Source organism: Myxocyprinus asiaticus, chromosome 30 (assembly GCF_019703515.2).
Source record: "Myxocyprinus asiaticus isolate MX2 ecotype Aquarium Trade chromosome 30, UBuf_Myxa_2, whole genome shotgun sequence".
Lineage (NCBI taxonomy): Eukaryota > Metazoa > Chordata > Actinopteri > Cypriniformes > Catostomidae > Myxocyprinus > Myxocyprinus asiaticus.
In genome coordinates, this window is record NC_059373.1 from 19875269 (window position 1) to 19892930 (window position 17662).

General features: G+C 40.7%; 1 protein-coding gene across 3 annotated transcripts in view; it reads right to left on the reverse strand.

Moving 5' to 3' along the window:
• Positions 1-17662, reverse strand: part of LOC127421303 (neurabin-1-like) — a 78693-nt gene that overhangs the window by 60704 nt on the left and 327 nt on the right. For all 3 annotated transcript variants that reach the window (XM_051664277.1, XM_051664274.1, XM_051664276.1), the window contains exon 2: positions 15112-16568. In XM_051664277.1, the coding sequence (XP_051520237.1) occupies positions 15112-16467 (1356 nt within the window). In that variant the 5' untranslated portion in view covers positions 16468-16568. The remainder of the gene's footprint in view (positions 1-15111; positions 16569-17662) is intronic.

The window sequence follows — 17662 nt, forward strand, 5'->3', positions numbered from 1 at the left end:
GTCCAAAATCGCACGGTGTGCATAAGGCAACAGTGAAGCATTTTGAGTTTTTTAATTCCAAACTTTGAGATCCCACCAAGGCTCTTAGAGCCTCTCATATTCTCAGTGGTCTACAGTTGTCATTCTTTCTCCGAAAAGTGAATTTCTTCCAAAGAACTGCAGTGATTTGGAGCCAACCTAATCATCCATCCCTTTACTTCCACTCTCTCTTCCTCATCCCTCTCTTTTATCATTGCTTCATTATCCCTCTCTTCTCTCATCCTTCTTTGTGTCCCTGCACTTCTAGTGAATCATCCATGCCTCACCAGTATGCCTCTAATACACCATATTATGCTAGTACGCCTTTAGCTGCATTATGGTTGACTTCAATCCTTGCGGGGCACAGTCCGAGGAATAACCAAGAGTCCGGCCGAGGGGAAATATAGGCAGGGAGGTAGAGGAACGTTCGAATGAAAGTGTTTGTCAGCATTTGTCTCACTGGCTGCCACAGCACTGCATGGTTCCAGGGTCTGGCCAACCACAACTGATCGCATTAAATGGCAATGCAGTCTGACGCCGGTGCCAGCGCCCCCAGTGTCACCACACACACAATCAAACACAGCAACTCTCCCAGAGGGACGTCACCGCTGATGTTGAGGGGATTTAGTACAGTGTCTGCTGGGACAAGTGTACAGAGACATTTCTGCACTCCTCTACTCTACTAATAACGTATTTGGTAAAGCCAAATTATGTCAGTACTTTTCAGGTAAGTGGAAAACACAAGTAATCATATATATATTATTCCGATTTTTTTTTTGTTTTTTTTTGTAAAAATTGATTGTACTGAAATAAGTTTTCACATTTTCAGGAATGTTATGCTCAAAATAATGTTTAACTTACATTAAGAAAACTGGATAAAAAACTTGTAACATTTGGAGAACATTTTAAGAACATAAATTTGTTAGCTGGGTATGAAGTCAGTTCTCTTTAAGTTCACACAGGTGCGTGCGTGTTTACGTCATGTCCGTAAATAAATAAATAAAAGAAGGTCCGGAGCTACTAGCACGTGTGTATGTGCGGTGAAAGCTGTGGTAGTAGTCTGAAGCTGAAAGCTTGTAGCCACAACAAATGTGTGACATTGACCATGGATCATTCAAAAAGGCAATCTTCTGGGGAATCATCTGTTTTCAAAATAAAGAAACCTCAAACTGAGAAGAGTCTGCAAGTAAAAAGGAAAAGGGACAGAGCCCGTAATAACAAAACACGAAACAACATCGGCTTGGCTTTTGTAGAGGTGGTGACAACTCAGAGAATTTTTATTGTTAGCCCGGTAACTCTCTTTGCGCAATAGTTCGTTATATAGCGTTAGCCACCCTAATGGGGCATTTTATTATAGATTGTGGTACTGCAGTGCTTTCAATTTCATTTTCATTTTTGAGGAAGGACAATGAAAAAAACAATTAACTTTATGCTGGTAACAATGCCTCTCTAAACCAGTTAATACTAGCTAATGCTAGCTAAGTTATAATAGTTTTCACCGTTTGACTTTATCTGAAATGACTAGCAATTGTTATGTCTAATGTCAGCATTGCTTAACTTTTGTAACGCTTTTTACTAAAAACAATCGTTTTCAATAAGTCAAAACAACAGCAAGATATGCTACTTACCTGCCAATAAAACACATTTTTCAGATATCTATCTTTTTTTTTTTTTGAGGGGAGGGAGCGAGTTTGGATGTCATTAGTGCCATTCACTCTGATAAGATGATCACCATGGTTACACCAGTACATCAGATTCATTCGGGCAGAAGAGCAGAGCCGAAGCCTTGTTCACTAATTACCAAAATAATGTTCCCTATCGATTCAGTTCACTCGACATTGCATTTGAATGCTATGGGGAATTCCTTTTCCACGACCTAGTTGATGCCCTTGTATCATAACGGCAATCTTATGATTGGCAATGGTGTTTGAGCCCCGCCCTTTTAGGCGCACATTTGCCCAATATAAGCGGGCGCTCAAACAGCATTTTTTAGAATTTTCTTCCTTCAAGACCGACATCGTCTCATCTTGACTACGCATCTGGATCAGCCCTCCCGTCAACGGACACCCATTAGTGGACGGGATTCCCTGCAGATGCATCAGGACGTTCTTCGCCTGACTTTCTGCACCTGCAGCCAAACATTCACCCGCCCCCTCTAGTGTTCCAGTGAAGAAGTTTTTCCACCTCGATGCCGGATCGAGTTCTTCACTCAGCGAGAAATCTACCCACAGCATCCAGGCAGGAGCTATATCCTTTGAAATAAACGTCCTCTCACTTTCAACTGCATTTATTTTCAGCAAACTTAACGTGTAAATATGAACATAAAAAGATGCAACAACTAAGACATAAACTTAACAAGTTTCACAGACATGTGACTAACAGAAATGGAATAATGTGTCCCTGAACAAAGGGAGGGCCAAAATCAAAACAGTAACAGTCAGTATCTGGTGTGGCCACCAGCTGCATTAAGTACTGCAGTGCATCTCCTCCTCATGGACTGCACCAGATTTGCCAGTTCTTGCTGTAAGATGTTACCCCACTCTTCTACCAAGGCACTTGCAAGTTCCCGGACATTTCTGGGGGGAATGGCCCTAGCCCTCACCCTCCGATCCAACAGGTCCCAGACGTGCTCAATGGGATTGAGATCCAGGCTCATCGCTGGCCATGGCAGAACACTGACATTCCTGTCTTGCAGGAAATCATGCACAGAATGAGCAGTATGGCTGGTGGCATTGTCATGCTGAAGGGTCATGTCAGGATGAGCCTGCAGGAAGGGTACCACATGAGGGAGGAGGATGTCTTCCCTGTAACGCACAGCATTGAGATTGCCTGCAATGACAACAAGCTCAGTCCGATGATGCTGTGACACACCGCACCAGACCATGATGGACCCTCCACCTCCAAATCAATCCCGCTCCAGAGTACAGGCCTCGGTGTAACGCTCATTCCTTCGATGAGTCCGACCATCACCCCTGGTGAGACAAAACCGTGACTCGTCAGTGAAGAGCACTTTTTGCCAGTCCTGTCTGGTCCAGTGAAGGTGGGTTTGTGCGCACAGGTGATGTTGTTGCCAGTGATGTCTGGTAAGGACCTGCCTTACAATAGGCCTACAAGCCCTCAGTCCAGCCTCTCTCAGCCTACTGCAGACAGTCTGAGCACTGATGGAGGGATTGTGCTTTCCTGGTGTAACTCGGGCAGTTGTTGTTGTCATCCTGTACCTGTCCCGCAGGTGTGATATTCGGATGTACTGATGCTGTGCAGGTGTCGTTACACGTGGTCAGCCACTGTGAGGACGATCAGCTGTCCTTCCTGTCTCCCTGTAGCGCTGTCTTAGGCGTCTCACAGTACGGACATTGCAATTTATTGCCCTGGCCACATCTGCAGTCCTCATGCCTCCACGCAGCATGCCTAAGGCACGTTCACACAGATGATCAGGGACCCTGGGCATCTTACTTTTGGTGTTTTTCAGAGTCAGTAGAAAGGTCTCTTTAGTGTCCTAAGTTTTTATAACTGTGACCTTAATTGCCTAACGTCTGTAAGCTGTTAGTGTCTTAACGACCGTTCCACAGGTGCATGTTAATTAATTGTTTATGGTTCATTGAACAAGCATGGAAAACATTGTTTAAACACTTTACAATAAAGATCTGTAAAGTTATTTGGATTTTTACAAAATTATCTTTAAAATACAGTGTCCTGAAAAAGGGACGTTTCTTTTTTTGCTGAGTTTATATATATCTATACAAGTAAAATTCTGTCCAAGTGATGTAAAACACGATAAAAGAGCTGCTTGTGTGTATGCGTCTTTTTAAAGATGTCGAGGATCTTGCGCTGATGTAAGCTCCACGAGCCCCTCGATCTTCCCACGCAGCATCTTCGCCAGTGCAGTACACACGTGACAACCTCTGGCCCTGTATGAATGAGCACAGTGTTGACATATTCAGTGGGTCTGATGATGATAATGATGCAATGTTCCTCATAGCATCAGAGAATGGTCCATGGAGGATGTTGCAGCTCCTCCCCCAAGCGAGGGTGAGGATCGCGCACTGGCCATTGATATGAGTTACTCCGCGTCATTGCACGGGCGGTCGAGGAGCTCGGCCTTGAATGGTCGCTTCCTGTCGAGCCGGAAAATTCTCATCTGAATGAATCATTCCTGCACACCGTCCGCCGTCAAAAGACTGTGGTTTGGAAAGCAGTGTCGTTCTTCCCTGAGGTTCACACGAAGCTTAATGAGACATGGCGCGTGCCCAGATCGGAGGGGCTGCCATCCTCGGACATATTTTAGCGCCTTTGTACTGTGACGCAAATAGCACTGTCAGTGCCCAGCGGGAAGAATCCCCCTGGAAGTATAGCGTTTATAGGAATCTAGAGCTCCTGCCTTTTCTATTATGTTTTGACACGCCCTTTCCCGCTTTTCTCACTGGAATGAGTCATTTTTTATTGCAATGCTTCCTTGAATTGCGTGCATACCTCGTAACGGCTGCTTGATGCGCTGAAGGCTGAAAAAGCTCTTTCTTCCTCCAACCAAGTGTATGTAAACTTCCAAGGTGTATGTAAACTTCTGAGTTCAACTGTACAATCACATGCACTGCACGCCACAGTATGAATAAGTGGCGCCTCTATGCTCTGTCATCTCCTTCACACACAAGCAGGCATGCACACAAACGCAACACACAGTACTAAGGCTTGAATTTCATGCAATGTGTCAAATAGTATCCATCTGCAGAGCCACAGATCAGTGTGTTGAGTGTATAAACAACTATGAACTCTCAAATGAACACTTTCTCCATTGCAGCTCGGAGATTTCAGCACACGAGTCGCAGGAAGCTTGATATAACGAACCCTTCACAAACAGGAAGAACTTCAAATATCTTTCAAAATTAAAGTCCTGCTGAAATGAGAGCTCTATTCAACTGATTGCGTGAAATTGAAGACAGTACAAAAGAAAAATATTACTACTGTAAAAAAGCGTAATATTCAAACCAGTCACAATAATACTCACAGTAACAATAATATAATATTAAATTGTTAGATTATTAGTATTATTATCTGTAAGCAATATCACATAAGCAAGTGTACTGAATATCAGCATGTTGTTATTCAGCCATGGCAGCCTTTTGCGTTAGGTAATCAGATTGTTTTCATTTAATATTTTACTGTATATGCTCTGTTGTGCATCTTATATATATATATATATATATATATATATATATATATATATATATATATATATATATATATACATATACAGTTGAAGTCAGAAGTTTACATACACATTAGCCAAATACATTTAAACTCGGTTTTTCACAATTCCTGACATTTAATCCTAGAAAACATTCCCTGTCTTAGGTTAGTTGGGATCACTATTTTAAGATTGTGAAATGTCAGAATAATAGTAGGGAGAATTATTTATTTCTGATCATAAAGTTCCTTAGGGGAGCGAGGCACTTGAACCCCCCTCACCGTGCAACGGTTCCAATATGGGACTTAAATCAGGTGCTGAGGGTGCTCATGAGCCCCCCGTTTGAACCACTGGAATCTGTTCAGTTACGTGTGCTCTCTTTAAAGACTACACTGATGTTGGCTCTGGCCTCAGTCAAATGGGTTGGTTGACAGTTCATGTCTGGAATTCACTCCGGGGCTTTCAAAAGCCACCATCAAACCCAAAAAACTCTATGTGCCTATGGTGCTTTCCACGCCCTTTAGGGCTCAGATAGTTCACCTACAAGCTTCCTCTTCTCCACCGTCTAATTCGGATGAGGAGCAGTTAGCACATTTATTATGCCCTGTGCGGGCATTGCACACATATGTGGAGCGCACTCCAGTTTAGACCATCAGATCAGCTCTTCGTTTGTTATGGAGGACACATAAAAGGCATGTCCGTCTCCAAACAAAGGCTCTCTCACTGGATTGTTGATGCCATCGCCCTCGTTTATGAATCACAGGACGTGAGATGCCCTATTGGCGTAAAGGCACATTCAACTAAAGGCATGGCTTCCTCATGGGCATGAACAAACAGTATATCCCTACAGGATATAAGCTTTGCAGCAGGATGGTCTTTGCAGAACACGTTCGTGAGATGTTATAACCTAAACGTACTGTACATCGCTTTGCAAGTCCTCTCTGTCTAGAGAGCTACTATTCCATCACCCAGCGGGTGAGCCCGAGCTCCTTATTACGGGCGGGCTACCTGTTATAATTTTAATACAGCCGCCTGTGTAGGCCGCTATCCAATTTACTCCCATTAGAAGTCACAAGCACTTCCAATAGAATAAAACCTCCCTCCCTTCCTCTGGTTATGAAGGAGTTAAATTATTCTCTGTGTATTATATGACTCATATAGATCCTCAGATTATTATTAACTTCCCATCTGGTTTTCACCATGTGGGGTTATTCATTTTCATCATAATAAGTCACCGACTGAAAGGCCCGTGACCTCATACACGTATTCTTCTAAGTGTTTCTATCCTGGCACATCTTAGGGTATGATGCTACAAAGTGCGGCGTGATGGGACTCCGTTCCCCATAGCGTTCAATTGCAATGTTAAATGAACTGAATCAATAGGGAACGTCTCATGTAACCTCGGTTCCCTGAGATGAAGGGAACGAGACATTAACCGGAGACGTTTATCCGCAAGTAACTTGCAGTTTTATGCTTCAACCGCAGGAGGGCAAAAAGTTACATAGTGTAGCTTTAACTATGAACATGTTCCACTATGTTTTACAAACAGAAATAAATGCTACTTAGTTTGATATTTTCAGGCTTATTAATTTATAAAGTTTCATGACATTTCTTAATATTTGAATGCAATAGCCTAATGATTGCTGATCCTATCAATGAAAACTGTTGCCCATTTATGTGTTAGAAGCCCTAGCAGAGAGTGTCCAATATTTCGTGACACTCAGCATTATTTTAAAAGCTATTTTATCTTTCAGCTACTTTAAAAACTCTCTGGCTGTGGAGGAGACTATAAACTGATGAGTCAGGTGATGTGAAACTCTCAAGCGAGAATAGTGGTTAGCCTTTTGCCCCGTTTAAAGAGCATAGCTCCTTCTCAAAACTCATGTTTATTTCCCTCTTCACTAGAAAACTGGTAACTCGTTTTACAGTATGTCTGCCTTGAAATGCCATTTCTATCTCTTTTTAATCCTATGTTTGTGGAAATACCTCTGGGGCCTCGCCATCCGCCGACACAAAGCGCACTGGCATAGTGAGGGGGAGCTCCAGCATAAGGGGATAAACAAGAGACAAACAATTGCTTACTTTATGTCTTATACTCAAATATGTTGGCTGAGTCTGCTCACATGATCAGTAACATGGTCTAATGAACACTTAATGCATTAACTAACCGCATGAGTGGGTGAGGGTGTTACATTTATGAGCTAAGTGTAAGCTAGTTTTAGCTATTAGCCAAACATAAATACACATTCATCATTATACATAAGCAATACTGGAACTTTTAACCTTTTACTTATTCTTCATAAGAAAGAGATTTATTATGGCTCCTAACTAAAATAGTTATTAAGCTATGAAAAATTACGTCCACAGAATAAGAGTTCATTCAAAGGCTAAAATATATGGAAATTCTTTCAATTCTTATTTAATATTTATCTTTTTCTTTTCAGAAAATCATTTAATCTCTTCAATACAACCAGATTCTACAATGATTTTGCATTATCTTACAATTGATATAACTAATTAAGTTTTCTAGAAATAACAATCAGGATTTCCAAACTTTCTGGCCAGTGAATTTCAATGACATTTCCATTCATTTGTGTAACTGGATAAGGCTTTTTAACAATATTTTATAAATATTGCACTTTATAAAATGAAAGAGAATCTTTCTACATGTTTATACTATTTTAGAGCTGAGCATAACTAAAAAAAATAATAAAATTAGAGAAAATTGAAGGACTTTTCCAAGACTTTTTAAGATTTTAAAATATTATAAGTCCTGGAAATCGCAATTTTAAAATTTCATGATTTTCCAAGTTCTCCATGACCATCGGAACCCTGTTCAATATGTTTAATTTTCTGGATTTTGCTACTGTTCAGAATGAATGTCTATTTGAATGGAAATAAGAAAAATATATTCAAAAATATAGATTTTTAGGTAGCTCTAACGCTTCTTTCTTTTTTATTGATTATTGTTTACTTTTTAAACAGAGATTTGTATTTAGATATATGGTCAAACTGATTGTATTAATCATTCATGGTCACGATTTATAAATAAACCATGGTAATATGTTTTGTTTCCCTGGATCATAATTCAGGTCTGAATGGGTTAATTATGAACCCACTGAGACAGTTAATACTTAAAGTGCAGTATTCCTGAGTCCATTGGACACACACTGAGGGTAAACTGGCACTCTACACAACTGGGATAACACACAGCTTCCACATTGGTGCTGGCTGTCTCACAACAATACAGGACACTGTGTCACTGCTGAACACCTCCTTGATTCCAGCATGGAAAAAAGCAGGAAAAATCCTCTCTGATACATTCAGTGATGGCCTGTGATGGAAGGGAGGAAGAATTAGTGCCTGGCACAGACAGCTGGAATAGTGCAGCCTCAGAACCACAGGCCTGTCTTCTGTTTCCTCAGTCGTTAAAAATTCAGCTCCACAAGGGGTCAGATATCAGAGAAACAAGCAAACAAAAAATACCACATCATTAATAATATATTGTGAGACAGACCTTCGCCAATGACGACAGCTTCGAAATCGCTGTCCAGAGAACAAGACAATTTCTTGATTGTGTTATATATTGTGAAGCTAAACTGTATTCTGTAAAAGATAAACCACACACTGACAACTTGCTTGTTCTGCTTCACACATTTAACAAATGAGAAAAGAGCTTTAGCTTTTTTTTTAGTTTCCCACTGATTACATAATGGTTTTCTTCTGATGAATAGACCAAAATATAGCCATGTTTACAAGTGGTCAACCGATATTGGCTTTCCAAATGGCCAATGCCGACACCAATAACTAGAGAGCAGGGTGACTAAAATAATATGTGTGATATACTGTAGGCTAGCTAGAGCGCAGTCTACAAGATGCTTCTATGCACTAAAATGGTGTGTGTTTGCGTATTGGTGCCCGTATAAATGTTTTTTTGTTTTTTTTAATCCCCTTTTTCTCCCAATTTGGAATGCCCAATTCCCACTATTAGTAGGTCCTCATGGTGGCGCGGTTACTCACCTCAATCCGGGTGGCGGAGGACAAGTCTCAGTTGCCTCCACTTCTGAGACAGTCAATCCGCACATCTTATCACATGGCTCGTTGTGCATGACACCGCAGAGACTCACAGCATGGGAGGCTCATGCTACTCTCCGCGATCCACGCACAACTTACCACGTGTCCCATTGAAAGCGAGAACCACTAATCGAGACCACGAGGAGGTTACCCCATGTGACTCTACTCTCCCTAGCAACCGGGCCAATTTCGTTGCTTAGGAGACGTGGCTGGAGTCACTCAGCATACCCTGGATTCGAACTTGCTACTCCAGGGGTGGTAGTCAGCGTCAATACTCGCTGAGCTACCCAGGCCCCCTGTAGGCTAGTATAACTAATTCTAGCCATTAAGTTGTACAATAAAGGCTTTTGACAGAAGGGACATTTCTGTTGATAATCTCAAAATAACTGCCATTTTGTCAGCCTAGCGATTGATCAGTCTATCACTAATGTTCAATGTACTACCTGAGAAAAAATCACTATAGAATCAACTGAGAAATTATGGGATGTTTCTAGGCACAGTTTATCCACAAAATCCCTGTTCTGACCTTTCTTAACCTCCCCTTTACTTCAGCCTGGGCCATCGCTTCAAAAATGCCTTGATCTATAGATCCCTAAAATGAAAATGAATAAAAATTCCCCACTGCTCAGCTCACTTAACTAAAAGACTGCACTTAACGAAGATGCAAAAAGTGTGTTTATACTGAATATATATTTAAACTAAATTTTAAATAGAGCTAATAAATGGCCTATGGCTAGCCAACATTTTAACAAAATTCCAGGACTGAGCTGATATAAATGATGTAAATGGCTGGATTGATTCAGAGGGAGTCATGTGTTCTAGATATGTGCATCTGTGAGATCACTGAATCATTTCAGCCATCATTCGATTGCTGCCCAGTTATTCAAATCCACTTAATTCCATTAGAGAATCAAGAGAGAATAAATATGTCATAACAAGAGGCTGAATTCAACAGAGGTAATGAGATATTTCATTTCAGCCTTTAAGTGCAGTTTAGATTGTAGGGCGATGACAGTACAGACGCAACAAAGGGCACAAACAAACTCTACTCACAGGAAATTCTATAGAATATAGTTTCTGCCACATTGATTGCTTTGTCTGAAAGAATTAAGTTAATTTGCTTAATTAAAGGGATAATTAACCCAAAAATGAAAATTGTGTCATTTATTCAACCTAATATCATCCTATAACCCTATGACTTTCTGTCTTCCATGCATGGAGCAAAAGAAGTAAGGCAGAATGTTATGGACTGGCAGCCTCAGTCACCATTTACTTTTAATATAAGGAAAAAAGATGCAAATGAAAGATGGTGACTAAAATCATTCACTTTAACCATTTGCTTTCACTACAGTATATGGGGGTGGGAAAAGATGCAATGAAAGTAAATAGTGACTAAAGCCATTTGCTTTCACTGTATGTAAATGTTCAATAAAAAGTGAATGGTGAATAAAAACAATTTGCCTAACATCTCCTTTTGTGTTCCACGGAAGAAATGAAAGGTGCTATATGTAAGATTGACAAAAAGCATTTGAAATGGGTACTGCAGTCCAAATTCAAAATATCGGAGAGTTGTCTGCCCCGCCCCAGACTCGAAGCTCATTGGGGTTGCCAGAATGAGGACACGAAACAGGAATGAGCGAAACTGAAAATGTCAAGCGACGAGCTTTACACTGTAAGTTGATCAGCTAATGTATACGTTTGCAATGTTTTTATTGTTTGCAAATTATAAACCAGATCGTGTGGATTTTTTTGTGATCCAATTCATTTGCTGGCTTCCATTGCTGCAGCATGCAGTGTTGTAAAACTTGTTCAAATCTGGCAACCCGAATACTATTGGTGAGTGGGCAGTGGGCAAGATCACACAGGCCAAAACATAAACAGAAATTTCGTCCGGAATGGAAGCTTCAAAGTAGAATATACTGGCTGTAGCACTGTTATCAGAGAAGCCAGTATTTCAACTTAGCATGTTTCCTAATTCTCTAATGACATATTATGGTCATTTTATTATTTAGTACAGTAAAAATATTACATATAGCACCTTTAAGTCATATGGGTTTTCAACAACATGGTGGTGAGTAAATGATGACAGAAATTCATCCTTTTAAAAATAATTCAGTCTTATATTAAAGATTTTATGAAATGATCCTTCAAACACCATCTACTCAACTACAAAATCCAGCAATTATACTGTATCACGTTTCAAAATCTAAAGCATCAGAATGCTGTGACAACTCAACTCAACAACTGAACATGACATTTGACACTGTTCTGACACTTTCATGATTTTCTTCTTCATTTCTTGTTCTGCCATGATATGCCACATCTTTTTGTAGAGTGTATGGTGAAAAACAAAAATGCAAAAGAACTCAAACTGGTTTGTGTAACCACAACACACCACATCATCTTTTCTTTGGATTTTTCTTTCTTATTCCCAATCATTCCTATACAAACAGGCCAGTGGGCATGGCCACTGGATGCCATGACCTCATTATCAGAGCCAATCTGACACTGCTCCATCACTGGGTAGGCCTACAAGAGGAGTAGAATCAGTGGATGTGCACACTGAGTCAGGTCAATGAAACTGACTTGAAGTGATCTCCACTGCCTCAGATGGTTACAAGCAACCCCTGTGGAAGATATCCATTAATGCTAACTAGGCCAGTGGTTCTCAACTGGTTGTACTTCAGGACCCAGATTTTACATTAAACATCATGTGGTGACCAAACACAGTACCAAAATTGTTTGTTGTACAAATGTAACCAAAGATGTAGGCCTACTTAAAATCATACATTCAAATGTATTCATATAACCATGAACTGCATTGGACCAGCATGTGATGTGCATAATTAGGTATAGTACACCCAAGAATGAAAATTCTGTCCTCATGTTTTTCCAAACTTATGACTTTCCTCCTCCATGGAACACAAAAGGGGACCATTCAATTTCATTGCACCTTTTTGTCCACAATGAAAGCAAATAGTGATGAGGCTGTCAGTCCCTTTAACATTCTGCCTAACATGTCCTTTTGTGTTCCACGGAACAGACCTGTGACCCCTTTTTGGATCGCCACCACTGAGCTAAGCCAATAAAAGATCCCTTAATAGCTCAAATTCATGAAAGGAAAAAAGAAATAAGCTAAGCATGGTTTATTGCATGAAATTACGAGATGAATTTTGAGAGTACTGTTGTAATCTTTTTGGAATGAATTGATAAACCTGAAAGCTGTGTTGTAGAATGCTGTTATCCCATACAGCCACTAGAGCTGCCTCCACAAGTACTGCAGCTCTAGATTAATCAAACTTTAAAAAGCTTTAATATGGAATTGATTTATACACTTTATGAGAAGCTAAGAAATATTATGCATAGGGTAAAAAAGGTCCAGAGTGATTAATCACTGACATTTCTTTTCAATGTCCTCCATGTTCCTCCTCACTCTCATGCTAGGTTAGTTTACCACAAATCTGTGTCTTTTCTCTCAAGTCTGAAAACAAACCACAGATTGTTTCCTCTGTGTCAGCAGAAAAGCATGTGCCCTGGGTTCAAAATTCCCTGACTCATGAAAAAGGGCTGAGTCTTTCTTTGTCAGACTGACGATCAGGATAGTTCAGCCGAGCTGACATTACTGTAGCCTACCCCAGTTGGCGCAATGCCCGCTCACAACAGGCTGGCATTTTTTAGTTGCTCCACCTGTTAGGGTACAACTGCATTCTCGGTAATCTCTAGGGGATGAATATTTAGGAAAGCACAGCATTAAAGGAAATATCTGGAATATCTGTTTATGTAAGTAGCTGTTTCTCTAGAGCCCTGAAGGCCTGTCTTGTATCTAAATATCTGACACTGACAAAATGTTAACCCAAAAAGTCTGTTTCATCTAAATTATCTTTTTTGATTCAAGTCAAAACTATTATTTAACATCACTAAATCAACTTGAATACAATAGGTTACACCAACAAATTTAATTTTAAGGATAAGATCAGGTAGAAATGGCTCTTAAGGTAACACCTGCAGGTTACCACATTTTAAACTGTGTAATATGCATAATTTGGCAGCCGCAAAGACCTATATTTCACGTTTATATTTAGCTGTCTGATCCAAGAATTCAAAGTGAGAGTAGCATTGGGATATGATCGAATTACGGGACTCTTAAAAATACAATATACTTCAAGAGCACAAAGGTGCACAAACCTGGCGTAACAGACCTTTTAATTCAGTTAATACTGGCACACGAATGCACATTGAAAATTCAGCTTGTGTGAGGGAGATTAATGTGCAAACATCACGTTTACCCAATGAGAGAGGCAGGGGAACGGGTCCAGCACTGCTTAAGGGCATTAATGGGACTGATCCAGACCAGGGGAACATTTGTTTTCAAGTATTTTCCACATCTCCGTCCAACATCTGATTAGAGATAATAGCTGGAGTTGTAAACACATATCTAGCAACTGGTAATTTTCATGATATCACAGCTAATCAATGACAACAAACCAAACAGACTCAGTCCACAGCAGTGCCATTACATAGGCAAATCAAAGTTAATTGATTTAAATGGTAGCCTAAGTGAATTTAGTTTATTTCTAATCCACTGTACAATGCATTTCAGAGAAGTAAACATCGAGTGTATTGTATTCAAATCTATTAAAAACAATGTGACTCTGTAAGCTCCTGTTGAACACGAGAGATGGATAGACAGACTGTAATTACCACCTTCATGCTTCACCTTGGAATAAGTTGCAAACATAACAGTTATTCATGTTTTCATGGGAGCGTGACTTGATTGTGTACAGAGAGGGGATTGACAAGCATAGGAAAAAGCATCAGTGGTGTGAAAGTGTCAGAAATGAGAGCCAAAAAGGCTTGCGAGGACAGCAGCTATATGTGTCATATCTCCCTGCAGGCATGAGTGGGCCTCTGGATGTCCCTTTATGGGTCTGTCTGCTCGTTATCTAAAAAAGCACTGACATAGGCAAGCAAAAGAGAATTGCTTCCACTCTACTATGAGAGAATCAATAAAAGGACATTAAAGGCCTCTATGGTTCAGTTATGTATGTATGGCTATGCTTTTAAAAGTGATAAACAACAGGAACTTGAGCAAACTCAACATAATGGCACTTGAAACTCTAAGCACTTGAGTTTAGGGAAAAAAAACACACACTTGGACAAATAAGAATTAAAGGGGTAGTTTAGCCAAAAATGAAAATTCTCTCATCATTTACTCACTCATATATTGTTCAAAACCTGTTTGAATTTCTTCCATGGAACCCAAATGAAATGGAAATGTTAGGCAGAATATTAGGGATTGACAGCCTCAGCCACCATTCACTTTCATTCACTGTAAAAATTATTTGTCAGGTAACCTAAAAAATGCTTTATGTGGTAACATCTAAAATAACTTGAGTCATAAATATTATTTAACATAACTAAATCAACCTGACTACATTAAGTTACACCAACAAAGTCATTCTTAGGGTTAGAAGTAGATCCCTACAATGTAACAACTGCAAGTTACCACTTTTTACATTATTCACTAAAAGTGATGTTAACCAAAAACTGTACTTCAAATGGTAGCATCTAAATAAACTGGTTTGATTCAAGTCAAAAATAAAATGTAATATCCGTTATTTAGCTCCTTCAGGTAACAATTGCAGGTTACCACTTTTTACAGTGTTGTATGGAAAAATGTATTTTTTTAAAAGTTAACGGGATTGGTGACTAACATTCTACCAAACATCCCTTTTTGCGTTTGGAACAACATGATGAACGATGAGTAAATAATGAAATAATTTTAAGTTTTGGTTGAACTATCCCTTTAACATGGTAAAGACCAGCAATAAACTTACTTTTATGGGCGCAGAGCTAAATCGAATTTTTCGTTTTTGTGGAATTTCCTCCTTGTCCTCCTCTGGAAGACCGGGAATCTCTATGATCTCTGATCCAGGGTCGTAAGAAATGTCATCATCATACAGGTCATCCTCTGGCTCTGTACAGCTCTCCCCCCAACCCTGGTAGCACGCATCTCCATCCGCATTGAAAATAACTCTTTCATTGCTACAGTATTCCTCACTGGGTTCTTCTATTTGATCCTTTGTAATCCTTCTAGGCTCCTCTTTCACATGGCCATCTGTGTCCTCATGAACCTTGGTGGCTGTATAAGTTTTTTCACAAAATGTAGCATCACTGACTTGAACTGTGGTTAAGAAACAATCCACAGCCTCAGTAGAGTTCAGTTCTGTTTTAAGAGAGGATTGTTTTGGATCACTGGATCCATCAAGCACCTCAGTAGTACTTGCATCCACTCGTTCACTTTCTGTCTCCGTTGGTTCTTCCGATCTCTCCTGAGGCTTCTTCTCACTTGCTTTCAGCTGATCCATGGCCTCTGACAGAGGACTAGGACTGAGAAGATCTTCTGAGGATGAAGAAACCGGCAGATTGTGCTTGCTACCCACTCGTGTCCTGTAAAATCCACGTGATGGAGACTGTCGAGCACTGGTGTCATCCTCACTGGCCTCCCCCTGTCTGTGTAAGCCATCTGGGGAGTACAGCCCTCTTCCCCCTCCATAGCCTCTTCTGAAAGTAGCACCGGAGCCCTGCTGGTCTATATTTTCGAACACAGCACTGAGCTGACTCACAGTAGGTGATGAGGCCTCTGTCCTGGAGCAAAGACTATCCAACGAGTCTGTACTGCCTCTGTTTGAACGCGCCCCCCGCCAGTCATCCAAATGTTCATGAGAACCCCTCTTGTCTTTGCCATAAGAATACACAGGTGACTGTGAAGCATCTCTGGAGCTCTGCTCAAAGAGTTTCCTTGTTTCTGAGAACTTTGAGTTAAGGTGGCCACCACCTGTCTGCTCCCCAGTGCCATGCTGGAACTTGATCACCGACCCATCCGCCCTGTTGACGAAGTTTGATGGTTTGGTGAGTTTCTGTGGGGAGGTCTCATCCACTGATTGCTTGTTGGATCCAGCATTCTCAGTCCCCATCTGCATGAACATGTTTTTGATTCGACTGACATGGGCCCCATATTGCCGCCCTCGAGGCTGCCTGACCGCCTCGGGGTCTTTGAGCTTGGGGCCTCCATCCTGTCTAGGTTGGTCAAAGGCCTTCTTTAGAGCCTGGAACTCAGACCTGTAGGCATTCCGGTGCGGCGAAGCACTCCTCAGGTTATTCCTCTCTGCCGAGGCCTCCGTCTTCAACATTTTAGCCTCGACAATGGAGGTATACTCAGATATGCAGAAACATTCCTTCTGTTTGTGTTGGTTTGGTGCAATATCACATTTTGTTGGGGACTGAATGAATCCTGAAAAGATTGAACACATGAAAATGCAAAGGGCTTGTTTATTTACAAATGATACATTTGTAAATGCAATATTTGTGCAAGACAGTCAGTTCTAGGGAACATTTTCATTAATTTCTCCAATTCTACATAGCAGCAGAGCAGATACATTTAAAACAACACCTCTAAAGGAACTCTAAACATTAGTTTGTAAACACAGCATATCACAAAAGGCTCGAATGCTTGGAGATGCTTTTGCACTGGCTCTAACAGTCCACGGCCCTGGCCACGACCATTATGCGTGAACATTACTTTGCCGTAAGGATGGAAGACACTTTTAGCACGATGTTGTTGATGCACCGATGTGTTCTCGACTAGATTAGATTCGCCTCCCATCAACACACATCGTTTGCACTGCAGACATTCGCAGCACATCGCCTCATTACGTGGCCAGAAACTGTTTAAAACCAATTTCATATCTTCCAAATGAATATTTCACATCAATAATATGAGTAGACACAGGCTGAGTGCGATTTCAACTCACACATGAACAACACAAGGACAAAATATGAATGTGTGCGCGCGACCTGCACGATGTAAAGACAGACTAGGGGCCGTTCACACCGAACACATTTGACGTCGGTCCGCGATGCTTTTCAGTTGTTTTTCTACGTAAACATGGTCTTCAACCGTTGCGCGCGTCTTGCGTTTTTTAGACGTCGTGTCAATGTTAATATAACTTCAACTGTTAAAAACGCGCCTCGAGACGTTCATTGCGCTATGCCTAGCTTTTATCTTTGCGCATGAACGCGTTTGGTCTGAATGGACCCTGTTCCAGTTGCGCTGTTCGTTAGATAAGATGCCCAAATTTAACTCTCCCAACACGCATAATAACAGTGACTGTGCAGCATTGACCAGTGGAGTCAATACAGTGATCTTTTTTCGCAAATCCAATAAAATGCGTTCCTCTAAACAGAAACATTTACGCAAGAAAACAGCAAAAGTGCGACACGTTGCGTTTTCGCTAGCGGTAATAATGATGAACAAGTCTTTATGCACATCACATCGCCTGCATCACTGACAGCTCCATCTAAACCCGTTATAAATCAACACACAAT